Here is a 27463-nt window from a genome sequence, read left to right as displayed (position 1 = left end):
TATGAACAAGTCGGTTTCAATGAAAAAAATCATGAAAAACTCATGTCGGTATCTTGACCTGTCGGTATTTTGACCTTGTCGGTATTTTAAAAGTCGGTATTTTGTCCATATCGGGATTTTGACCATCGGTCAATTGGTGTCGGGATTTTGAACTTCGGGATTTAGATTGGAGGTAAACTGACTGCATCCCTCTGGGACTGTGGCCACATAAAACGCTTTTGCACAAATTAAGAAACTTTATTAATACCTCCTTCTCTCTAAATAAACCCTTTGACCCAGTTTCAATGTTGTTTGCAAATTTTGATTCTTGGACCCTAGCAGTACGGACCCTAGCAGTATGGAATAAACATCTCATACTGTTCTTCATACCCCCCCCCCCCCCCCACCTACCCAATTCCTCTATGTCACCCCCCCCCCCCCCCCCCCCCCCACCTCCCCCTTTACTTCTTTGGTCTTTGTCATTTTTGTTCTCTCTTTAGTTAGTTATTGTTTGAATGTATGTTATAGGATGGTTATGTCTCTACGTAAGACGTGCTGGACCCCCTCAATAGAGGCTTTCCACTGCAGGCCTTGTCTATATTTTCAATATTTTTACATTTGTTAATCGCCAAATTGAGACGATTCACTCTAATTTTATACATTTCTTTACATGGCCTGTTCCCTAATGTCTCATTGACATGTTTAAGCTGTTTTTGATATCTTTAATATTGAACGACTGACTCTTTTAGTGGGAAATCGACTTTTGCTTCATCCAAGTTTCTCGGATTGGAATACTTTGAATTGTCCCACAATGGGCCCACAATGTCATCTTATGTTATTGTATATTTTTGGTATGCATTGTTTATCGCTATGCTTTACTGTATTTGTTGGAAAAATGTGAAAACCTAATAAACATACGTTTAAAAAAACAAAAAAAACAATTGAGATGTTATTTACAAAGTTATATACAGGGATGTTAAAATAACACTTGCGGGTTTTAAGGCTCATAATGAAGAGAAATTTAGATATTGGGTACTTCAGAGGATGCGCTGGCCATTCTTAGTTGCAAATAATGTCACCACAGAAATTACTAGAACAGCAGTACAATTGTTCATTGTGTCCTTCACTGTGGTCAATAACAGTTTCTATTCGAAGAACAGCACTCCCTATAGCAGAACACAACATATCAGTAATGTCCGTTGATCAGTGGCCAAGATGTCTGAAAGTAGTGGCTGATTCTTCAGTAAAGTGTCACCTTAGCAGTTATAGTGCTCTTCAAGTGATTTGTATTGGCAGGTAACAAAAGCTTGTTTTGTGGGTGCAGCCACTACCTATGAGAGTGCAGTGTAAGAGTTTTGTACAGACCAGATCCACTAACGCCATACTAATAGCCAGCCTCAATTCACCAGGAAATAGTCATGAACATTGATTGGTTCAGCTTACAAAATAGTTGCTTCTACTGTACATAGATGTGCCTGGAATGGCCAGGAGGCTTGCAAAAATCGGAAACCACTCTCGGTCACCTAGAAAAGTGGGCAAGTCTCCCTGAGCCAGCCATTTACATCCGAGAAGAGAGATCCGTGAGACTCAGAATCTCACCCAGTTTGATGTTGATGCTGCCAGTCTGTGCTGGGGCCACACAGCATAATGCTCCCATGTATGACCCCTTTTTAGTGCCAGAATTGTGTGTGCTCATTTAATTATAAATTCACAATGCCAGAAGGACTCATCACTGTTGCTAATTTTATATGCTTCGTGCAGGATATAAAATAATCTAAGATTACTTCTATAAAATGTTATTGTAACTTTATCTCTGTTTAAATAAGCAGTGTGTATTACATTTGTTCTGTACAAGCCACAACAGAGTACAGAAAGGTGTTGCCAGAATAATAATCTCTTACCGTTACTGAGGCTGTGGTTGCTAGGACAAGCATAGTTACCATTATTCCAAACCTAAAGCAAATTTCCAATACTATAAAGAAGTGGGTTTGCGGTTGTATTTGTCTATTATACCTCACTCTTTAAATGAAAGTACTCTGGCATTCTGTACAAAGCATAATAACATTAGTCATTACATAGGTATAATAACAGTGCAAGTTTCTATGTAAATGTTTTCATATGTACCTGGATAGGGGATCTTTCCATATGTAATTATTTCATATAGGAGAATTCCAAAGGACCACACATCTGATTTTATTGTAAATGATCCAAAGTTAATTGCTTCTGGGGCTGTCCATTTGATGGGGAATTTTGCACCTAAAAATAAAGGAAAGATGGCATTCAAACAACTTGAACTTTCACCTGCATAAAATCATTTATTTTTCATCCACTAGGGGTCACTGGAGTACTCTAGGGATATGGACGGTTCCACAGGAACTAGGCACTGAATAAATTAAAATTTGAGAGTACTTCCCCCCTCTATATCCCAGAGTACCTCAGTGTTTTTTCGGTGCTCACCGAGCAACTAGGCCTGTGGAGTTTCTCCACAATTATTGGATTTATTTTTGATTTTTCAATGTTCCACATCCCTTCCCCCCTTCCAGAAAGGCGAGGGTCCGGGATAGTGGAAGCTGCTGAAGCAGCTGTGGGTGTCGGACCTCTCTGAAAGAGCTCCCTCACCACCACGTGCAGGACTGAAACCTGCAGTAAAGGCTGGACGGAACTTACAGAGAAGCCCCGTCATAGCCCTCACCACAGGGTCCAGGTATGTTGAACGGGGTGGTCAGCTCACGCTGCCGCCCCGCTGTGTGGGATACTGTGTGTGTGTGTGTGGCCGCTGCCTTCAGCCGCCCGCCGCCGCTTCCAGCGCCGCTGTTTATGCTGTGTCCCCCGCCGCTCTGAGCCGTGCCGGCCACGTTGATTTATGCATAGGCCGCTCCACGGCTCTATGCAGCGCGCTCCCCGGCCCTCGATGCCGCTTCCGGCTCCCTCTCCACCATAGCCCGGCTCCGTGTATAGAGAACGGTACACGGAGCACGGGAGGGGGGGGGCACACAAATGAGAGTTTTTGTAAAAGGCAGGCTCCATAGCCTTGTGAGTAACTTTGCTGCCACAGTGATGTTCCCTGCACACAGAAATGTCAGGGTCACTGGATAAAATCTCATGTTCAACTCTTGTTGATAAAAGAAGTATGTTTCTAGAATACAGCAGCGCTGCATATGTGTTACAATAGGCTATTAAGTCTTTGTTAAACAGGATACATGTTATATGTGCAGGTTTGAATGCAACATAGTATGTTTATTAAATCTGCTTACATAATTATAAAAGTCTGCACTTTGTGTTATACTGTGAGCATGAGGACATATTTAACCATGCTTCCTGTTGTTTTTCCTGTTGTATTTCCAGAAATTCCTGTATTACATCTCTCCTCCATTAAAGGCGCAGGGGTGTTAAGGGGAATTTGGGATCAGGCATATTGCTGGCGTGCTCTGCACTTGGCCAGATATATATTTATAGAGACACCTTACTGCTATTTACTGAGTCGGCTCAAGTTATATTTTGTATTGTCTGTCTGCATAATGAGTAAGACACCAGCAAAGACTAAAAAGCAGTTCCCTACCATGTCTGTAACAGTGTATTACATGGATCTACACTCACTTCTCTTATTTTTTTTTTTTTAATCATAACTGTTTATAATGATATTATCCCAAAGACTGCAAATCTGAATCATGGCTGTGGTCAGCCAAATACTGGCTTTGTTCACTGTTGTAAAGTAAGATGTGTTATACAATTGGTCAGCACATGGTGATTATAAAACAGTATCTGTGGAGCACTGCAAGCATTGTGAGTTCAGGCTCACCTGCAGCAGCTTTGCTTAATTCAATTAGCCACACCACAATTGGATACGCCCGATCTCATCTGATCTTGGAAGCTAAGCAGTGTTGGGAGACCCATTAACTAAGCTGCGGTTAAGTAGCAGACTTCTCAGGTTTTTAAGCCTGTGAGTGGTCACATTTAGTTTCAGACTTCTAAGAATTATTATACCTCTGAATCAGGATATATCTGGATATATGTATATGGGTATATAATATATATGTGTATGTATGCATATATGAAATATATATATATATTTATAAGGTCTGAGTATGTGTGAATATACATTGTTGTATATGTGTGTGTATATATGTATAATATGCTGACATTAAAAATCTATTTTGCAATAAGCAAGACTACAGTGGCGCAGTTGGTCGGCACACAGTGCTTATTAAACAGTATCTGTTGAGCACTGCAAACATTGTGAGTTCAGGCCTCACCTCCCCAGATCCCCAGTGGCCTAATGGATAGGACACTGCCCTCCTAAGGTTTTGAGGTAACAAAAGAGAGTCCGTCACAGTCATACTAGTGGCGCCTCATTGGCCTCGGAGAGCTTGGTTTTTGGATCTCCGCGGTCTACTCGCGGACGTTCTTTGGCTGATCCCACTGCGTCCGGACCTGTTACAACAGGGTCCGTTCTTTTTCTCCGATTTAGTGCGGCTGCGTTTGACGGAGTGGCTGTTGAGACAGCCCTCTTAAAAAGAGAGGGCATTCCAGAATAGGTTATACCAACCATGTTACGAGCTAGGAAGCCGGTTACGGCAGCTCATTATTACAGAATTTGGCGTGCCTATATAGGTTGGTGTGAAGTTCGGAAGTTTCCGACATCATCTTTCAAGTTATCCCGTCTTTTGTTATGTCTACAGATGGGGTTAGATGGAGGTCGGCATTTATCCACACTAGAGGTGCAGATATCTGCATTGTCAATTTATTTTCAAAGAAGATTGGCTCTATTGCCGTCGGTACACACCTTTATGCAGGGTGTCCTCAAAGTACAGCCTTCTTTTCACTCCACTTACTGCGCCATGGGACTTGAATCTGGTTTTAGATTTCTTATAGTCTTTTTGTTTCGAACCCTTACAACAAGTGGATATTAAGTTTCTCACTTGGGAAACAATTTCTCTCCTAGCTTTAGCTTCGGCAAGGCAGGTTTCAGTTTTGGGTGCCTTGTCATGCAAGCCACTGTATTTAGTGTTTCATAATGACAGAGCGGAACTTTAGACGAATCCCGCTTTCCTGCCAAAAGTAGGGTCCTCTTTTCACATCAATCATCCAATAGTAGTTCCTGTGTTAACAGGAGATTCTGGAATTTTGGTTGTGGTACGCGCATTACGCGTTTATGTATTCCGAGCGTCTACAGTTCCTAAGACGGATACGTTGTTATTCTCTATGATGCGGCCAAGATGGGTTGGCCACCTTCTAAGCAGACCTTATCCAGATGGATAAAACTGGCCATACGTCAGGCTTACCTTCATGTTAGGTTACAGCCGCCTACATCAGTAACAGCTCATTCCACACGTTCTCCGGGAATGTCATGGGCAGCTGGTCGTGGAGTTCTACGACACAGCTTTGCAGTGCGGCTACATGGTCTTCAGTGCACATGTTTGTGCGCTTTTACAGGTTTGATACTTTTGCGGCATCAGCATCTAGCTTTGGCCGTTTAGTGTTACAGGTGCCAAACAGCTCTCCCGCCCAGGGGGGAAACTTTGGTACGTCCCTAGAGTACTCCAGTGACCCCTAGTGGATGAAAAAGAAAATAGGATTTTGGTACTTACCAGGTAAATCTTTTTCTTTGAATCCATAGGGGGCACTGGACGCCCACCCAGAGCAGTTTTACCTGGCTTGTGGTAAGTTCAGGGAATCTTATCGTAACACACTCTCACCGACTGGTTCAAATTAGCAAGTTTATCGGGTTGGTGTCAACTGATAGTTGTCAGTAATGTTATGTGTCAACTTTATTGTTGTCCGTTTGTTATATGTAATTCTCCATTAACCTCTATAGCTCCTGTTCGGCTCAGTAAAAAAACACTGAGGTACTCTGGGATATGGAGGGGGGAAGTACTCTCAAATTTTAATTTATTCAGTGCCTAGTTCCTGTGGAACCGTCCATATCCCTAGAGTACTCCAGTGCCCCCTATGGATTCAAAGAAAAGGATTTACCTGGTAAGTACCAAAATCCTATTTTCCATAGCAATTTGATCAGACAGTCTTAGGTGGAGATTTACCGAATTGAGGTTTGTTTAAATCGCAGGTTTTCAAGCGCTTTGATGTGAGCTTTGTAAACTGAGCAAATTACTAAAGATCAAACCAGACATTAAAACACATTGGGGCAGATGTATTAAGCCTGGAGAAGTGATAAAGCAGTGATAAATGCAAGGTGATACAGCACCAGCCAATCAGCTCCAATATGTAAATGAACAGTTAGGAGCTGATTGGCTGGTGTGTTATCACCTTGCACTTATCACTGCTTTATCACTTCTCCAGGTTTAATACATCTGCCCCATTATTTTAATCCGCAAGGTTTACTTTATCAGAGCAGGGGGACTGCAAATGTGTGCATGTGCGATGATCATGCATGCATTAAAAAAAATAAACTGGCTTCTAGGAACTGCATTGGTTGCAGCCACTAGAAGTCAGGTAAGGCTGGTAAAAAGCAGGGGAGTGGCTTCCCACTGGAAGTGCTCTCTACTAATCACAGTTTGGACTGGCAGTCACTGGAATAGCCTGTACTACTGTATGTGCGATTATCAGAGAGTGCTATTAATGGGAGGCCACTGTATTCACTGGGAGTGATGGATTTCACTGGGGGATCCTGATTGGCTGCCCAGCTCTTAAAAAGATGGGCTCACCAGAGAAGAACTCATTTAATTTTGGGTGCCTCATCTGAGCAGTAGATTCTGTCCATAGGGGTTTTTTAGTTTACACTTTTTACATGGATAACATAAGAAAAAATACATAATAAGGTAAGTATCTATTGAATTACAAAGCATGAAATACAATTAAATGGGATGTGGTATAGAAGATCTACAGTAATTAGATAGACAGTCATTAGGTCAACCCCATATGGTCAACATGCATTAAGTTGACAAGGTGAAAACGTAAACAGTAGAAAAAGTCAACAAGGGCAAAAGGTCGACATGGAAATGGTTGACATAAAAAAAGTTGACACATGTTTTTAAAGTGTCATTTTCTTTCATCATATGTGACCACAATTATTGCGCTTGCCACAATTCCCAATCGTAGTCCACGTGGATGGTAAATCGTGCAAAAGTTGAAAAATATGCAAACCCCCCCCCAAAAAAAAACGTGTGTTGACCATTGTCATGTCAGCCTTTTGCACATGACATTAAGCACTGTCTTTTACCTGTCGAACTTTTGACCATGTCGGCCTAATGCACGTGGACCATATGGTTTAGACAGCTAAGGCTGCATAATGACCTGCATATAGGCGACAGATTAATTTCAATACCAGGAATTACTTTCCTTTCACTGGAGTAGAAAATTGGTTACTGTCATTTATTCTCTAACGTCAGAATGAAGTAGACATCTGAGGAAGATTACCAATTCTAAACTATAGTCAGAGTTTCATGCATAACAAAATGCAAACACAATACCTTCTCTTGCTGTGTATTCATTATCTTCAATGACTCGGGCCAGACCAAAGTCAGCTATTTTACACATTAGAGAATCGGAGACCAGCACATTGGCAGCCCTAAGATCCCGATGGATATAGTTCTTTTTTTCTATGTAGGCCATGCCTTCTGCAATCTGTAATAGAGGTTGGTTGGTTGGTTGGTTGATTAAGTAAAAAATATAAAGGACGGAGATGACTACATTCCAGTTATAAGAGGCCAATAGGGTACAGTATATAAGAGTTTGTCATCTCACACTGAAAGGGCAACAGTCTGGACTGATCTGGATGTGATTATCAATAGTTATTTATATAGTACTCACATGAGATGTAGTAAGCCTGGAGAAGGGATAAAGAAGTGATAAGTGCAAGGTGATAACGCACCAGCCAGTCAGCTCCTGTCATTTTTCAAATCCGTAATGATTGGCTGGTGCGTTATCGCCTTGTGCTTATCACTTCTTTATCCCTTTCTACAGGTTAATACATCTGCCCCCACGGTCCTTAGTGCTTTACAGAGAATATTTTAATCATTCACATCGGTCTCTGCCCCAGTGGAGCTTACAATCTATGTATACACACACATGTACACTAGGGTTGTTATTATTATTATTATTATTATTATTTTGATAGAAGCCACTTAACCTACCAGTATGTTTTTAGACTCTAGGATGAAGACAGAGCAATATGACTCAAGGGACAGAAAAGCGTCTTATAGTGGCGCACAGCAAAGAGGAAAGGTAAGTAATATAACTTTTAATAATTACATTAAAATGGCCTGTCGTTTGTGAAATTGTTAAAAACGTAGAAGAGTGATAATGTGAATAAAGAGTGAAAAAATATGTTAAAATCCCACGCTCTCCATGTGTGTGTGTTTCATTTGCTCAGATATATATATATATATATATATATATATACACACACACACACACACACACACACACACACAGAGAATCCATAACAGCCGGCACTCCATAGAAATTATCACAACTAGTCTCCGTGCCGGAGTACATCCAAACACGTTTCCCAAAGCAAGGCACTGGAGACTTTTGTATCGCAAAAAGACCTGTATTACAGATAAACGTTTCGGAGCTTATGCCCCGTACTCAGTACTATTACGGAATGATTCTGTATGGTACTGTGGACAGGCGTAAGCTCCGAAACGTATATCAATTTTATATATAGAAATTGTCTTATATATAGGAATTGTTAAGGTCAATAAATCAAATAAACTCCACAATCATATTGACATAGTACAGGTTGAGTATCCCATATCCAAATATTCCGAAATACGGAATATTCCGAAATACAGAATTTTTTTGTGAGAATGAGATAATGAAACCTTTGTTTTCTGATGGCTCAATGTACACAAACTTTGTTTAATACACAAAGTTATTAAAGATATTGTATTACATGACTTTCAGGCTGTGTGTATATGAAACATAAATTAATTGTGTGAATGTACACACACTTTGTTTAATGCACAAAGTTATTAAAAATATTGGCTAAAATGACCTACAGGCTGTGTGTATAAGGTGTATATGAAACATAAATGCATTCTGTGCTTAGACTTAGGTCCCATCGCCATGATATCTCATTATAGTATGTAATTATTCCAAAATACGGAAAAATACGATATCCAAAACACTTCTGGCCCCAAGCATTTTGGATAAGGGATACTCAACCTGTATTACAATATTATTTGTCTGATACGGTTATTTAATTTAGTATACAGTGTCAGTAACAGGTATTGTCAATATCTTTAGGCTCTGGTTACTGAAGATACATTAGTATGTAACCAATGTGCTGTAGAAACAATGTTGCAACTCGCCTCAGTATTTCTGAGATAACGGTATAAAAAGTACAGTAGACAGTCAGTTCAATCAGAATCATGTCAGATAAATAATTTTTATTATTGTCTTTATAATGTAATCTAGACAAAGCACACCTCTTGGAATGAGCAGAGCAGGCCTTAGGCATAGGCAAACTAGGCAATTGCCTAGGGCATCTGGTATGCCTAGGGGCACCAGCAGCTTCTGCTGATTAAAATGATATGCAACATGCCTATATTCTGTATGTAGCATTTCGTATGCAAATACAGCCAGTCGCACACAGTATATAGGCATGCTGCATATCAATTTAATCAGCAGAAACTGCTTGTGTATCCTAGCCACATAGTAATGCAAATCAGATGCATTTTCATAAAAATATAGGCACCCGACGTTAGCCGAGCTGCCAGCTGACTCATGCCAGGAACTATATGTGTCATTATTTGTATAAGGGCATTAATAATGTGTAACATATGTGTAAGGGGCACTATGTATGTCATTATGTGTTTAATGGCACTAATAATGTGCGGCATATGTGTAAGGGACATTATGTGTGTAATGTGTATAAGGGGGGTAATTCCAAGTTGATCGCAGCAGGAATTTTGTTAGCAGTTGGGCAAAACCATGTGCACTGCAGGGGAGGCAGATATAACATGTGCAGAAAGAGTTAGATTTGGGTGGGTTATTTTATTTCTGTGCAGGGTAAATACTGGCTGCTTTATTTTTACACTGCAAATTAGATTGCAGATTGAACACACCCCACCCAAATCTAACTCTCACTGCACATGTTATATCTGCCCACCCTGCAGTGCACATGGTTTTGCCCAACTGCTAACAAAATTCCTGCTGCGATCAACTTGGAATTACCCACAAGGGCATTAACAATGTGTGGCATATGTGTAAGGGAAATTATGTGTATAAGGGCATTAATAAGGGTTGGCATAATGTGTAAGGCGCATTATGTTTATAAGGACATTAATAATGTGTGTCATATGTGTAAGGGGCATTACTGTGTGGTATGTGTATAAATGCATTACCAATGTGTGGCATTATGTGTAAAAGGTGCTCTACTGTGTTGCATAACATAGAAAGGGCACTACTGTGTGGTCTAATGTGAATAAAGAGCAATATGGTGTAGTGTAATGTGAATAAGGAGCAATATGGTGTGGTGTAATGAGAATAAAGAGCAATATGGTGTGGTGTAATGTGAATAAGGAGCAATTCAGTATGATATGTGAATGAGGGACACTACTGTGAGAAGTAACGTATATAAGGTAAATTGGTACTACTGTGTGATGTAATGTGAATAAGGGACACTATTGTATGATAAATTGTGAATAAAGTTGCACTACTGTGAGGCATAATTTGAATTGGGGGTACTATTGTGTGGCCATGCCCCTTGCCAGCAAAAACACACCCCTTTTTGGGCTGTGCGCCGAATGTGCACACTGTTCTTATTTAAATTACAGGGGGTAGGAAAACAAAAAAAAGGACTGCTATGGGTGGGGGGTGATGGTGCTGGGAAAGGGGTGCAGGGTCAGAGGCGGAACTAGCGGTGGTGCTAGGGGGCACCAGCCAAAATCTTGCCTAGGGCATCATATTGGTTAGGGCCGGCTCTGGGAATGAGAAACACAAACAATTATTTATATGGATACTCTAGCTGCTGGTTGGCACACCTCTATTTATATAACGGCAGTGTTTTTGGGCATAAAACAATTGTATGAAAGATGGTATTGATATTATATACAGGTAGCTGTCCCTTCAGTTTTGGCTGAAGGGACAGCTACCTGTGAGGAGAGTAAACGAGGTGGCTGAATGTAATTCCTCCTCATGGGGTGGAAGCCAAACTAAGTGTTACCGTTGGCCGGAGGCCGTAAAGAAAAGGAGGACTTCTTAGGAAGATAACTGTAGTTTTAATGAATAATCAGACTGTACATGAATATTGGAGAAATTGAAGAAACTGGAAGAATTAGAGTCTATGGTTAAATGACTTGAAGAGTGAAGCTGAAGAACTCCGGTAAAGAAGAACTGAATACTGTGTTTTATGATTAAAAGACGAGGCTGAAGTACTTGGACTTTGAAGAAATGAAGATGTGGTTTGTGATTGAAAGACGGGGCTGAAGAACTTGGACTTTGAAGAAATGAAGACTGTGGTTTGTGATTGAAAGACGAGGCTGAAGAACTTGGACTTTGAAGAAATGAAAATGTCTGCGGTAAACCGCCGTTAGCACCCGGAGCTCCTCTACGACCTGGGACCCCATGAGCGCTTCCACGAGTGGCAACGGACTTAGACAGCAGGACTGCAGCAGCGTTTAGGTAACCGATGGATGAGAGCAACCAGGACCAGGGAACCAGAAGTAACCTGGGAGCACAGAGCTGGAGAACCTTTCACAAGGAGGTAACATGAAGCACTGGCACTCTCCCTCTGAGCCATCCCCCTTTTGTAAGGGGAGAACACGCAGGATTGGCTGGACACAGATTGGGAACTTCATTGGTAATACTCTGGTCTCCAACATGGCTGCCCCCAGCACGGGAGACATACTTAGCTGTTAGCACACAGCTTTAGCCAGCTTCTGTCTCTGACACACTATACTGTGTCACCATCAGAAGACCTTACCGCAGCGATCCCCGCCGCAGCGCCCGGCTCTCCAGACCCTCGGCCCCCGGCCCTTGGCAGCCGCACATCCGTCCAGGAGGACCCGCCACCAGCAGCTCCCTGCCGCCGCAGCCGCACCAACCAGTGGGATGGTAACCCGCGGGAGCACCCGCTGGAGGTAAGGCTCCGGAGCCTGACAAATATGATCTATTGACAGTAATGTCTCTAGATAGACATGTTTCCTATTGTGCAGTTAAATAATGCATGGGAGATGCCGCACTATTCAAACGGTATTATATCACTGGCTTTTACCTGGCATTTCAGTGTTGGGTAGTTTTGCCGGTCCCTGCCTGACCCCCCTTTCACACAGACAGGCAAATTACCGGGTCAAGAATTTCTACTCGGTAATTTGCAGATCAACACGGGTATTTTGTCTATGTGAAAGGGTCAACCCAGTTCGAAATTCCTGGGTTATAGTCCCGGGAATTTCAACCCGAGTAGACCCTTTCACATAGAAAAATGACCCGTGTTTTCCGACCAATTACCGGGTAGAACTGCTTCACCCGGGAATTTGCCTTTCTGTGCGAAAGGGGTATTAGTGTCAATTCTGTGTTGTAGTTGCTGCCGTATTGTTTATTATTTATTATTTCATTGGCTGGCAGATCAAGTGCAATGACAGTTATGAAGTATTATGACTGCAATATCTGGGTTAATATAAATCCCAATTTAAGTCATACTGTGTCTAATAGAACACAGACTGTAATAAAATACACTTAATGCCCCACAGTTCTATCGTGGGTGATGCCTACCTTTATGTTATACAGCTGCGTATGAATATGCAATGTATATAATAGTGGTGACCTGCCTTACTCTACTGAAATTATATTACAATTTGGTCAGACTCTCTACACATTGGAGCATTAATGACGTGTGGTATCTGGAGACATATTAATACAGATTGAGTATCCCTTATCCAAAATGCTTGGGACCAGAGGTATTTTGGATATCGGATTTTTCCGTATTTTGGAATAATTGCATACCATAATGAGATGTCATGGCAATGGGACCTAAATCTAAGCACAGAATACATTTATGTTTCATATACACCTTATACACACAGCCTGAAGGTAATTTTAGCCAATATTTTTTATAACTTTGTGCATTAAACAAAGTGTGTCTACATTCACACAATTCATTTATGTTTCATATACACCTTATATACACAGTCTGAAGGTCATTTAATACAATATTTTTAATAACTGTGTGTATTAAACAAAGTTTGTGTACATTGAGCCATCAGAAAACAAAAGTTTCACTATCTCACTCTCGCTCAAAAAAGTCCGTATTTGGATATGGGATACTCAACCTGTACCACTAATATTATACTTCAGTATATATATGCACTATATGCCACCTGTTAATTAGTGTACCCTGATAGAATTATTATATCTAAACATGTTCAGTCAAATAACTGTGGTATATATCTCACAGTTGCCAGTTATATTGGTAACCTATATTTGATTAAAGGTTATGTAAACTAGTTTTAATAGTATCAATTAGACTTTCATTAAATAGCAATTGCCTTTTGGTCTGTATTAAGCTAAATTACTGATAGAATTGAATATGCAGCTGCTTAGTAGAGTGGTATTACTGATAACCATGAAGCCAGAGCACTCAGAGGGAACCCACACAAACACAGGGAGTGCATACAAACCCCACACTTGTTGGGTATTGAATCCAAGTCCTGAGTGCTGTGAGGCTGCAAGCTAATCACGGTACTGCCTGCAAGATCAGTGATTGGCCTACTTTGTGCTGCTTTTGACATTGCAAATATTGGCATGTATGAATATTTGCTTTACCTCTTTATAATGCATGACTTTTATTTAGCTTTTTCATGAACACTGATATTGTTTGTAGTACGCTTTTTAGCCATGCCACATGTGTTTTATTCTACCAGCAAAATGCAGACATACAGAAACCTGAGCCACAGCCATCTGCAATGGGTAAGGAGGTAAAAGAAATGTGCAATTACACCTAAATATATGTACCATACTGGTAACTCATAGGAATCTTGCCACCGAGCTGGGGCATGCACTCATGTAATATATATTCATTTAATGTGTTCTTGCCATCACAAATGTTCTGTGACGTTAAGTAACGTACTTGGCTCATAGCCCACAACTAGAAATAAATGCTATCTTACTCTGCCTATAACCTCACTCAGCAGCAGGGTGAATGAATAGTCTATGTCCAATTCTGCCATCTACCTGACTGACCAAATGGGATACATCTAACAACCAACCATCCAAACGGATCACAAGAAGCCCAGTTTACATTGTGTACCAGCGAACTACCAAATATTTAAAGCTACCTAACACAATATAAATATTCTAAACACAGTCATGACGTCACAGTTGTAATAATCTATATTTACGTTCACAACAAAATACCCTGTGGTCAGTGAGCATCAAACACATCTGTTCGATACAGGACTACATTGCATTTACTGTAGCCTTTGCTGTTTAAGCTACAGTATATTTGTCACTTCCTCTCTCTAAGTTCTGTTGCAATTTGCTGTCAATATTCTTTCCATCGTCTCAGTTCCTTTTTCTTGTTATGGTATTAGAAATAGCAATAAACACACCAGAGCCCCATCTCACAGTGTATAGCACACTAAAGAGGAAATATTGCTAAAAACCGTACAAATGTGTCTAGTTTTTATTTAAGATTGATAGCATTACCTATGAGAAACTCCAGATTCTAAAGCTTTAATAAATTCTGCTCACCTCTATGATTCCTGTGTGGAGTCCGACCGTATGACTAATTAGAGCTACTATCAAACACCATAACACATAGCAATTCTATTTAAATTTAAGCATTATTGTGACTCATCCTTTCCAATAAAATACACATTATTATTAATGCTATTACCTTTTATTTTTTAGGCGCTACATAGCTTCCACAGTTCCGACAAGGGAAAATACTAGGTAAGAGTTCTAACTTTTACTTGACATATCCTTAGAAACACCGCACAGCATATGTCTGGTACCAGTTCTGATAAATCAGTCAGAATTAATATTAACAATGGGACGGATGGAGCAACAGCTACAGGCCTTCACAGAAAAACAAGCCAATCATCATGACAGATGATGACCAGCTGCCTAGCTGGCCATAAATCACAAGTATGCAGTTGCCAGGCTATCAACCAGCCATCTCCGTTCCAGCCACATACTACCCATTCACTGCTCCCTTCACTGGCTGCCTGTAAGATGGTGAATCGTTTTCAAGATTGGCTTACTCCCTTTCAAAGCCCTACATGACCAGGGCCCAAAATACTTGAAGCAGCTTCTGATTCATTACTGTCCCACTCGAATACTGTGATCTATAGATGAAGGACTATTAGCCATACCTAGATTCTTCCTGAATTCATCTGGGGGTCCGGCTATCAATTTTGTGGCTCTGATGCTATGGAACTCTCTTCCCCGCAGTTTCAGTAGCCCCCACTCTAGAATCCTTCAAAAACTGATTCAAGACTTACCTATTTACTCACACAATTTACTAATATCTACTGTAAAGGGGGGTACACAAGTACCGATGTGTGCTGAGCGATTTAGCACAGAGTGCTCAGCACACATCTCTGCCCCTGCTCAGCACACAGCGCGATGTGTACTGAGTGGGCGGGGGGGGGGGATGGGGGCGCGCCCTTCACCCAGCGGTGAAGGGCGCGATCTAACTAGATTGTGACTGCATGCAGGCCAATCTAGAACCGGCGATAGCTATCGCTATGAGGCATACACACGGAGTCAGATTGCTTAGAATTTTAGCATACATCGCTACGTGTGTACCCCCTTTAAAGCTTGTTTTGTATTTTGTGCTGTAAAGGCAAATGTAAAGCACTCAAAGTCCTTTTAGGTGAAAAGTGCTACATAAATATCATTATTTTAAGTATTTATTTATTTACTGCATGTCATTGTATATGTGATGTACAGATGTGTCCACATACACCTTTTTTATTTTGCTCAATGTGACACAGAGGTCCCTGAATCAGCTGAATGTGTATTACATTTATATTCCATGCATGTAGTAAATAAGCACTTTGCAATATACTTGTAGTAGGATTCTGAACTGAATGCTCTTCTCAGTGCAACAATATATAGGTGTATTTATTTGTTGGATGCTACATAGTTATACTGTATATACTGTATGCATCACTCAGAATTGGATGCTATAATGATATTACTTCTAATTGCCCGTCCTAATATACATCACAGTAGAGGAATAATGCAATAGGTAGATAATGGGTTGGAGAAGAGAGTGTCATTAAGTTTACCTCATGCCAAATTGGCACTGGAAATATAAAGCAATCTATGATGACCACATTACCCAGATGAACATTGCCATAAAAAAGGGCAACGTCCATTTTCCTCTTTATTTCCCGAGAAACTGTAGCTACAGTGTGAAACCTTTCCCCATGATCAGCAAGTGCTACATTTCTCCTAGCAGTTGCATGTGTAAATTTGCATGCCTATAGCTACTTCCTGGTTTGCCAACAGTAACAGGACAGAGAACCCATTGTCCAAGCATCTGTGGCTGCCTCTTCATAAGGGCTTACACAGCACAGTCAATCAGTTTTGTTCTGTAGAACACAAACAGGGTTTTACAGTTGTAACCTAGGCATACGCCTAATGATGGCTCACAGGCAAAAGACTAAAGCTCACGTTTATATTCTCAGAGATGGGACTGGACTATACAGTATGTGTTGTTTTTACTGTAAACAGTTACATTTACTGCAAACAATGGGTAATATATCTGGAAGTCAAGCAAATTCGTTTTTTTTTTTACATAATAGCTGTTAGAGGTACTGTAACATTACAGATATTCTCTTCTTAATTTTGCCTATTATAATAACAATAATAATTTTATTTATATTACGCTCTTTCTCCAACAGGACTGAAGGCGCTTTACAGATATATATCAAAAGGATATCTATATTTTACGCATATATTCGTCTGTTATGTGAGAGTTTCAGAAAGTGAGAGATTTGATAAGGTTTTTCAGTTTTTTTTAAAGTAGCAAATCATTTACACTGCAAAACCAGGTTAATCTTGCTGTGTAAATGATTGCCACTTTAAAAAAAACTGCAAAACCATACCAAATCTCCCACTTTTTGAAACTCTCACTATATTACATTTGGCCCTTAGGGTGTTTTTTTTCGTTCGCCTCTAGGGCTCTATTTAACAACAATACTAATTTCCGGCAGAATATTTCATTTAAAATCCCAGTGATACTAATAAATAAGTAGCCAGCATTTACTATAACTAACCTTTCGGCATGGTCAATCGCTGTCTTCCTCCTGCACAGTGTCCTCTGGTGTGATGCCGACAGCCTTCTGCTGCTAGCGACATGTTGTTGAGTAAAGCACATGTGCATTGTCCTTCAATCTGGCGGAGACTCAGCAAATCCCAGAAGGCTTCATTGAAGCCGGAAAGGTGTTTACTAAGTTACCAATGGGGGCAACGGGGACCCTAGCGCTTACGCTATCTACAGATGGTGAAGGCGGTATAGTCATAAACTGAGATACTGCTGTTTTTTGAATGCTGCACAGATGCCATAACCCCTTTAGTGCTATAGGAGTTATGACTCATTCTTAAATGGAGGCTTTTTCTTTTTTGGGCTTACAGATGTGTCCACATACTACTTTGATGTAGTCACGCCAAACAGACCCTCTTGGCGCACAAGGTCTCGTGAGAATCTTCTAGCGTCATTCGTCTTTTTTGCCAAATATGTGTCTTAGTTGCAACACAATGCGACTATGATGCATGAGGTGATTGTGCCGATTAATTTGATATATGACACTTGATGATATTTGTGTGCGACTGAGTTCCTGAATATGTATAAGAAGTGCTACAATGTAGCAGCCGCAGCTTTTTTCCAATACAAGTTCTGTTCTGCTCTCTTCCCCGCACAGTTCGAGAAGCCCCCACTCTAGAATTCTTCCAAAACAGACGCAACACTTGCCTATTTACTCAAGCATTTCACTAATACTCCAATTGTAAAGCGCAACGGAATTTGCTGCGCTATATAAGAAACTGTTAATTAATAAATAAATAAATAATACTCAAGCATTTCACGAACTGTTAAGCTTCTTTTGTATTTTGTGCTGTACAGGCAAATGTCCTATTAGGAGAAAATGTCCTATTAGGAGAAAAGTGCTATATAAGTAACATTATTCTAAGTATTAATTTTTTATTTATTTTTATCAAAATGATGCAATTTCTCTATTTTTATGTATTTAGGGAGACAGTGGGGTGGATAGGGCAGGGCTGCACACACCCACGTGACTCTGGCCACACCCACACAGCACTGGTCACACCTCCTCCCATTCTCAGTATTTGCGATTGAACATTTCCTGCCCCAAATCCATGTGGTCATTAATCTGGCCCTCGTCCTTGTGTGTAATATGCTACAACAAGTCGACTAAGATATGGTCTGGATTCCCATGTAACTTCAATAATTATATATAGTAGCTTTGGACACCCATTTTGTAATTTCTGACGAAATTGCCCAACTATTGCACTAAATGTGGCCCCATCCTCATAGAGTGCTAAATAGCCTGTATGCTACTGAAGTGACAACATTTTTTCTCGATTCAGAGGCAAGATTTTTATTAGGCAAAACCAAATTAGTTTTTGTCTTTAAAATAGTTGCAGCTTTAACAAATTAACTGGCATGGTTGATGCGACCACACCAAGCTGGGCTTTCTCTGACATGGTCGCATCTGAGGTGATCAGTCAGAAAGGTCACTGTGCGGTTGCTGGAAGAGAATTTTCCAGCAGTTGCTGCTATCAGCAGGACCTCACTGTCCCTCTGCTTCCTGGTTCCCTCTCCTCTGTGCATGCCGTGCTGCTGATCACTGCTGATCGGACAGCCCCGCAGAACCCCCCATACACACACACAATATACAAGTGTCATATGAAATTAATCAGCACAGTCTCCTTGTGCATCCTAGTTGCATTGTGTTGTGACTAAGACGCATTTTCGTCACACAAAAAGACACCCGATGTTAGCAGAGTGGCATGGAACCTGGCATTTCACTCATGACTCGCTCACGTCTCACATCTGTAACACTATTGAAGTCATACCCTGGCTCTAATTATGTCATCCACATATGTTGCTACTAGGTAAGATCTCTGAGCCATTGTACTGCAAGACTCCAAAATTTAACCCTGATGAAATTGGGAAAAATATGCCTAGCTTCTTATCTGTGAAAGCCAAATTTCACAAATTGTACCCTACAAAATACCACACACTTTCCCATAAACCTGTCCATTTGAGCGGGTATTCAAACTGGAACTGTGCTGCAAGTGGTACAAATCCTACATAATAAAAGGCTAATGCTGCTCCTCACTTCTATGGGGGAATTCAAGTGTTTGCGCGCTGGCGGCCACTGGATGACGCCTGATGGAGCTATTCAAGTGTTCCTCCGTTCGCAAACGCACAGCCACCGACACTGACATTACTGTTATGTTGTTCCATCATTATGTTGGGCTAGTAACTTGTAGACTTATAATATGGTGAGAGATTTGCCCCCTCTAAATAAGATTAATATGAGAGCTTTGTGTGGAGATAAAATTAGTATGTGGAAGAGAAGGTAAACACTGGCAACTCTAAGTTTACACAGGAAGAGTAAAAAAAAAAATTCAGTTTTACAGTAACTTTAATTGGTGATTTCATAAACCTTCTCCTCTAATGTCACTAATTTTACAAATTAATTTTAGTGTGGTCATTTGGCATCTGTATAACTGTGTACACAGCTTGTCTCTTTGTATTAAACTGTACATTATACAACCTTTTTTGGTGCCAAAACACAAACATCCGCTTACGATCAGAACCCAATTCCCACCAAACTTAACAACAAAATATTGAAATGCTTACACTACGTGGAACTAAAAGGTTTTACCTGAGCAGAGAAGTCAATCAACTTTGGAAGAAGCACTTTAGGACCTTCATCACTCTTCATAAAATCTAGAAGACTTCCTACCAGCAAATAAATACAGATACTTAAGACAACAATTTAAAACAATTAATATTTTGAGTAAAATGCATGTAATGAGCTTTGTTTCTCACATTAGACATCCTTTAGGGCATGTCCATGGGTGCTGAGAGGAAATAGTGTGATGTACAAAGTATTGGGCCTGCCAAAGAGGAGTAACGTATTGGGCCTGCCAAAGAGGTGTAACCTTGACCCCAACATTGTCCCCTTCAGCTTCATCTATGGACTGGAGTAGAAATTCCCAATGTGTCAAAGCCATGCCCATCTACCTCTTTACACCATGACCATGCCCTCTTCTTATCAGGGCCCCATGCTTCTCATGTAGGCTCTGGGTATGTCAATGAGAACCAAAAATATTTTGATTCAGGGTACTTGGGCGACAAACGCAGCCCTATTCTTATGGAAGAACATGCATGTCTGTATTGTAGACTTACCCTTGGCCATATATTCAGTAATAATGTAAATTGGATCCTCCTTGGTAACCACAGCGTAAAGTCTAACTAGTTTGTCATGCTGGAGGGTCTTCATCAGGTTTGCTTCCTCCATGAAAGCTTCCACAGACATGGATCCTGGCTTCAGCGTTTTCACCGCTATCTTTGTATTATTATTATAGAAACCTAAAATAGAAATTCAATGAAGGACTTGTCATAAATTTATCAAAAGACATTAAACATAATATTTTTTGAAAGCAAATCATTTTAATGAGAGGTTTAAAAAATGTACCCCCCCCCCCCCCCCTTCCCACCCAAAAAAAAAAAAAAAATCTATATAGCCACCTTAAATATAAGGCGACTTTTTTGGGCACTACGCTGTAACCCTATGAATGTGTGTTACCAGGGCAACATAATGGCTATGATCATCCCACTAAAAGATAATTCTAGACAGCTGACGTGTGAGAGGCAGATCTACATGTAAGCGTCATTATTCCCAGTTTGCACATTAATAGACAGAGGAATCTCTCATACTGAATGTCAAGCTCCATAACGTCAACAAGAGGAAACATCTTGAAATTTGTGCTTCACACTATTGCAAAAACTGCCCGTGTCATTTCCTGTGCTGTAAATGTTTAGAACTTACTGAGTTTTTTACATTCCAATGTAATGTTTTAGCTACTGTTGGAGTATACACTCACAACTAAACCCTCAGTCAACTTTGTTTTCTCCTATGTAAATTAAGCTCTTTTAGTTAGTGTTTAATCAGTTTTCATGTTTTACTTTAAGTTGTGTTATTTATTATTATTTAGCTATTTTATATTGCGATCTCTAAGACTGATTCAGACAATGGCTTGTCAAGTTCATTTAGTGCGTACAATTCATAAAAACATGAATCAGTCCATTAAAGTACAATGGCTGATAAAAAGACAAGTTTAGCTAATCAGAAAATATTACTGTATTTATCGCCTGGCAGCCTCCAAAGAACTTCAAGATACTGTAAACCAGATTATATTGCTCAAAAACTAACACATACTCAGAAAAAAAACCCCAAACTAACATTTTATTTGTTAGATGGCTTTGATGTCAGGTAATATGTCAAACAAAGGTATAGTCGGGCTTGTGATAAGCTCTTACAGGAAGTAATTACTGGACATACTTCATAAGACACTATGAGGTTTGAGGAGCACCGGCTGACGTCTTAGAAAGAAATACAATAATGCTATACTGGAAGATTATTGGAGAAAACCTGTCTGTTTACTTTATATGAAAGTTCATTGTGCTCAGAGTTACTGTTCACATTAAATGTACATGCAGGTTTCTTCTACAGTATGTGTGCTCATATGGATTATATATGCATAGTGTTTAATGGCAGAAGAAACATTTTGATGCAGGTATTCTGAGACATTTATTATTTAAAGACTGTATTAAGTGGTTAGATCTACCACTACTGAGAGTACAGTCCAACACCGCACATGGTGATTTCTCTAGCTTATTTGCTGAAATTGACCAAACCGGACAAAAATGTATGTATGTGGAGATCATTATGAGTGATGACAATACGCCTGGGAACCTTGCAGTCATCCTGTTTCCAGGAGAGCAGTGTGTGGGGTCAATTTAAATATCCGTGATGGGGGACGAGTTGCTGCTGCAATGGCCCAACATCTCACACCCCTCACGGACCCACCTCACCCCAGACTCGAAGACTTTCTATGCAGCCCTATAGAGCTGCATACAAAAGCAGTGAGAACAGAGCTACCGTAAGAGTAACATAAGTATAGCCGCTCTCACTCGCAAGGACTTGTCGTGTGAGACTAATTAAACCTGTGTGTCTAAAGTATCATAACTTATCATCTTTTCTGTGGAAAAAATATGACCAAGGAGACACAAGCCATATCCCTGCAGCATTCCTTTATTACCTTGCCTACAAATAGTCTATTTTTATGTATTTCTAGGGTCAACAATATTCCTTGAAGTCACTGACTTGCCCAAGTACACAGGAAGCCGGGCCTGGGAACGTTCCCCCCAGTTTTATGGAAAAGGCAATGTACATGTAGACCAAGATGGAGGTTGCTACCATGGCGCAGTACGGAGTAAGTATTACCTGCAGCACAAATTAACTGTACTTGTGCTCGTAGTCTTGCACAAGTAAGATTTCATTTATGAGAACATATTTCTTCAAAGATATAAAGAGGTGGGGAGGACCTTCTCTAATATCTCATCACTATTTTTATAATGAGGCACATTTCCCATTTTCCAGTACTTCTAGCAGAGTGCAGCTACGGCTCCTCTCTGTGATTTGCCGGTCTTTTCAGACGAGGGAGTATATATAATATTGGTTACTTACCGTACATTTGGATGTACTGTTTGAAAAGTATGTATATATAAAACATAAGAAAGCTTTATATTGCAATGGTGAAAGGCAAAGGTGAAATTTCCTATTGCAACATCCTGCACTTGCCCCCGTTGGCGCCTTCATTCCCATGATTTAAACAGGACATAAATGAAGTTACATTGAGCAGTATTTGAGGCAAAAACTGAACAGTTTAATGAGAGAATCCTAATGTTGAGGTAGGCTGGACTTTGATGGGATTTTTAACATTTCCAATTTTTTGCCTAACCAGAAAATTAGGTGAGGGTCCAGTTTACAGGTGTGTAGCGCTGTTATACCAAAGTCACTAGAGGTAGCAATTATTGCTATGTTATTTTACTTACCACTGCTTGTTGCATGCATATAGTGCCACTTTTAACAAAAACATACACGGGAGTCAATTTAATTAGGGGAAAATTTCAAGCACTGCCCATGATGTGATGCTGTGATGGCTTTGGAATGTCAAGAACAGCACTCTAAATTGCCCCGAATTTGCCATTAAATCATACGTTCAGTGCATATTAAAATATGTGATTTAGGAACCACACTGCATCGTGCAAAACTAAATCAACTCCAGAACTACAAGTGTGAAAGAGCGGTCCGCAAAGTACCAACACAACTGACAACTCTAACCAACATGTCATCATGACTAACCAGATATACAGGAATGCTTATAAACCTAGTAAACCAATGGCCTCATTATGCCAACTTCAACAATTAGGTGTACTGTGATGAAGTTATTCTGTGCTCACCTCACTGTGTACCCAAAGCCAGCCACCAGGTGCTGCAGATAAGCACCTGGACCTGACTGTGTGTTGCCAAATGGGCTAAAAACAGATTTAGGTAGAGAACAGTAAGTCCCTAATACTCACCCATCCAGACTTCTCCAAACTGGCCAGCTCCAAGTTTCTTCACTAGTTTGATAGACTCCCTTGGAATTTCCCAAGCATCCTTGTCCCAGGGTTTTTGTGGTTTTGGACTATAGCATGGCTTATCAAGTTTCCTACATAGTCCGTCCGCTTGTTCTAAAAAGAAAAAAATACCAAGTAAGAAGAACACTTGAGTGACTACAAACTAGACTGTAATTGGCTACATTACAGGAAGATAGCTGCTTAGGACACCAGCCTAATGAAAACTTTACAACTAATTAAAGGGTGTACTGTAATGGACTATCAAAACAATCACACCATATTTATGTATACATTTACTAAATAAATGAATTCAAGGCAGTGAGCCAGATACATAATCATGTTAGTGTAAAGTCATTAGTTTATGCTTTACAATCCCATCAGCCATGATGAGCTGATACAACATATTTATTTAAATATAATACTTTTTCACAAACAAAAAAATATTCATAGTTAAAAAATGTAATTATAATTATTATGATTCAGCACAACCTGGAAACAGCAGTGCAGATAGTGGTCCACATGAGAAAAACTAATTTTATATAGTTTTGCCAGCACTGATTGCTCTGTTTAAGAGCATTTGGATGATGTCAGCAATAGCCAATTGTCTATCATCTTCTATAAGTCCGCCACCGACTCCCATTGGATCACAGAAGTCAGGAGGCGGGCATATAGAAGATGATAGACAAGAAGAGGGATATGTCCCATGCTTCGGCGGCCAGCAGGTCAGTGAAACACAGAGGTGGCTACAGATCCCTGGGTAAGACAAGCCAGCACATATATTACATACAATATTACATGTATGTTTTTTATATGTGTTGATAGGCTCCTCCATGCAATGTGTGCAGCCCATCATGCGGCAGCCGCCACTGCATATAGTCATTTTGCAGCCTGCACACTGAATGCGCTGAGTGTTATATTTTTTAAATGTAAGTCCACCCGCACACCTCTTGCAACCACCTTTTATTTTTTTACTGCTCATATAAAACTCAATCACGGATAGTTAATTCACCTGGATGGATGAATTAATAAAAAAAAAAAACATTTAACAAAAACCCTACAATAAGTTATGAGCAATAATGTAGCAGAGATGAATATTTATAATACTATATTTATTTCAACTTGCCACTAGTAGTAGTAATATAACACAGCTGCCATTACTGTGTACAAAGAGCCCCAGCAACGCAAACATGAGGTTCCATAACAATGTTTTTTCATAAGGAAACTTAACAAACACCATAAACGTTTTTTTTACGACTGATATATACCCAGGGATCAAGATCACCAGCTCATAAAGAACAAAAGTTCATTCATATAAAATCAGAACTAGAAAAACTCACTCTGGTAATGGTGTATCATGTCACTGATACACGGGAAAGTGATTCTGGGAGATATGTAAAAACCGCCATTATCGAGAGTCCTGATTTTGTAGTGCTTAATGACGTCCCCGGTCTTGGGGTCAAAATCCCTTATTGACAACGAGTAGCTACCTAATAAAGCGAAGATAAGAGAATGAGAGGTTAGAAGTCATTTACTAGAACAGGTGTAATTTATAGACCCAGTGTGATATACAATACAGCACTTAAGACCCCATTTACAAAAGACATCTCCAAATTAAAGGGAGATGTATCAAACCTTTGAAAAAGATGCTATTCATCTTCTAATCAGTAATTTTATAGACTATGCTAGATAAATCTATACATATAAATGTGAAAGCCCGCCCTCACTCACTCACTGACTCATCAGTAATTCTCTTACTTCCCGATATGTTAGGAAGCTGAAATAAAACATAGCTATTCTTCAGGTGGGAATAGGAAAAGGACATGATTAGAATTTTAAAAAACCTCCCCTAAGGGGATGAAAAGGGGGTTGACATAATGACGTCATTACCGATGAGTAGCTTGCGTTGCGTGAACGATAATGCCCAAACGAACAATCGGATCAAAATTTGGATTGCACCTCCAGTGTATAGAATTTAATAAACTACAAAAATGGTCCTGTCACTTTGTACCGTATCTGCTATGGGTGCTCCTCGGGTAACGCCAAGAACCGTGGATTAATATTTACTTACATTAAAATGTCTCAAAATTACAGCTTTATAGATTTACCACATTTATAAAACTCATTTATATTAACAAGCATGAAAATCAGAAACTAGAAAGAATGGGTAGAACAGCTAGTAATAGCTGAAAGCTGATTGATTATGGGCATCTTCCCCACTTTATCGCTCTCGAAGGTATGATGTATCTCCCCTGCAGTACATAAACTTTGTATACGTCCATAAAGTAAAACACCTTCAATAAGTCTTGCATACTTTGCAACTCTTTTTGAATCAGGCTTACCAGTTAATATAGTGTGAGGTTAATCTATACCTGATAATAGTGATACAAAAATAATATAAAAAATATAAAGAAGGAACTATATGAGAGATATTTGGGACTGCACAAACAATTTTAAAAACCACAGTCCAGAAATGATTTAAATATTCTTCTGTTAAACTTGCTACACACAATGCAAAATCGCCAAAAATATTGAGCGATTTTTCTTATACTGCAATAAGTACAACCTAACAAAGAACCTCTCAATAAATCAGTCAAAATCAATAAGATCAATATTGGGCATTTAGAGAATTTGGTTGGACTGTCTGTGCTCTAATCTTCTCGCCATACTAGCGTGCAATAGTGTAAGTCAGAAGTGACCCGGGCATATAGCCTACGATATTACCTCCTGTCTTCTTCTCTCCTCCATCCACACCCTCCTCCCGCATATCTGTGCAATGGGTGGTCTTCTGTTGTATTCTCATATATCTTAACTATTAGCTTATGCACACTATTACGCTTAATTCCATGATTTCATGCTAATTTTGAATTCATGCTAATTATTATTAAGCAATCAATATATTTAACCAATTTGGGCACCTATCTATCTACATGCTGGGTCCCATAGGTCAGAGTAGTCATGCACGTGCCAATTGTATACACTAAAAATGTTGGCAATGCAGCTTTCCCCTTATTCTAGGCAAAATAGAATGTGTGCTTCTTCAAAAGCAAGACCTGTTCCAACAAGATGACACAACGTGCATGTGTACAAGTTATATGTAAAAGCTTAATTTACAATGCAAAAAGAAGAAAGTACCATGTACACACAATGTAGAAGACATTACCTTTTACTATTTTTGATAACGCATGACTACTAAAAATGAGCACATATAGGAGTTAATTTGACATTTTTTGGGGCAAAAAGAGATATGCTGGTAAAATACTCAACCTTTCAACGTTTCGCTCTCTCTGATCAGGAAGGCACCAGGACTATTTCCAGGAGCTAACAGTTGCCGTTCTGCATCTTTTCTCGTAATGTCCTTGAAAAACCATCTGAGAAATAAACAGTAGAATGACCATGAATATCTGAAGACCTTCAGTATTACAAGACAACTGTATAAAACACAGGAACTTACTCTTCTGTCTCTAGCGTGTTAACTTTGGCCACATAATTGCTTGGAATGAATCCTTCTTTCTTGGTGATCAAGGATTTTGCTTTCCACCATTCTCCGTGCCTGCAGAGAAGAGTATTTTTAATGATGTCTGGTTCTCTTGAGATGTTATCGATTACTATAGTAAACACATCAGACTAATATTTAAATGTGTGAATAAATAACCATATACCTTAATACACCAGCAATAATTATTTCATTGGGTAAGCAGAGTTAAATTACCACTCCCTGTGCAGTCAGTGACAGACACAGGCTATTAATTTCCATGTGGTTCCACCGGTATCCGGTTTCTAGGTCGACCACACTTAGATCGACATGTCCAGGGAGTCTGTTTTTAAAAGTCCATATCTGGATCCTTTTGCGCA

The 27463-nt window shown here is 39.9% G+C and overlaps 1 protein-coding gene and 1 long non-coding RNA gene across 4 annotated transcripts in view; one reads left to right on the top strand and one right to left on the bottom strand.

The window, feature by feature from the left end:
* The window catches only part of LOC134928237 (uncharacterized), a 40601-nt gene extending 13532 nt beyond the window's left edge, over positions 1 to 27069 (top strand). The window contains exons 2-5 of the long non-coding RNA XR_010177860.1: positions 8084 to 8160; positions 14791 to 14832; positions 22285 to 22422; positions 26904 to 27069. This is a non-coding gene — a long non-coding RNA (uncharacterized LOC134928237). The remainder of the gene's footprint in view (positions 1 to 8083; positions 8161 to 14790; positions 14833 to 22284; positions 22423 to 26903) is intronic.
* The window catches only part of LYN (LYN proto-oncogene, Src family tyrosine kinase), a 117136-nt gene that overhangs the window by 9653 nt on the left and 80020 nt on the right, over positions 1 to 27463 (bottom strand). For all 3 annotated transcript variants that reach the window (XM_063923741.1, XM_063923742.1, XM_063923743.1), the window contains exons 5-12: positions 27063 to 27161; positions 26876 to 26979; positions 24949 to 25098; positions 23573 to 23725; positions 20333 to 20515; positions 19806 to 19882; positions 7407 to 7560; positions 2104 to 2235 (exon numbers count right to left, since the gene is read on the bottom strand). In XM_063923741.1, coding sequence (XP_063779811.1) covers positions 2104 to 2235; positions 7407 to 7560; positions 19806 to 19882; positions 20333 to 20515; positions 23573 to 23725; positions 24949 to 25098; positions 26876 to 26979; positions 27063 to 27161 — 1052 coding nt within the window. The remainder of the gene's footprint in view (positions 1 to 2103; positions 2236 to 7406; positions 7561 to 19805; positions 19883 to 20332; positions 20516 to 23572; positions 23726 to 24948; positions 25099 to 26875; positions 26980 to 27062; positions 27162 to 27463) is intronic.

This window comes from Pseudophryne corroboree, chromosome 5 (genome assembly GCF_028390025.1).
Source record: "Pseudophryne corroboree isolate aPseCor3 chromosome 5, aPseCor3.hap2, whole genome shotgun sequence".
Lineage (NCBI taxonomy): Eukaryota > Metazoa > Chordata > Amphibia > Anura > Myobatrachidae > Pseudophryne > Pseudophryne corroboree.
Note: the sequence above shows the minus strand (reverse complement) of the source record. Positions and strands in the feature narration are given on the sequence as shown.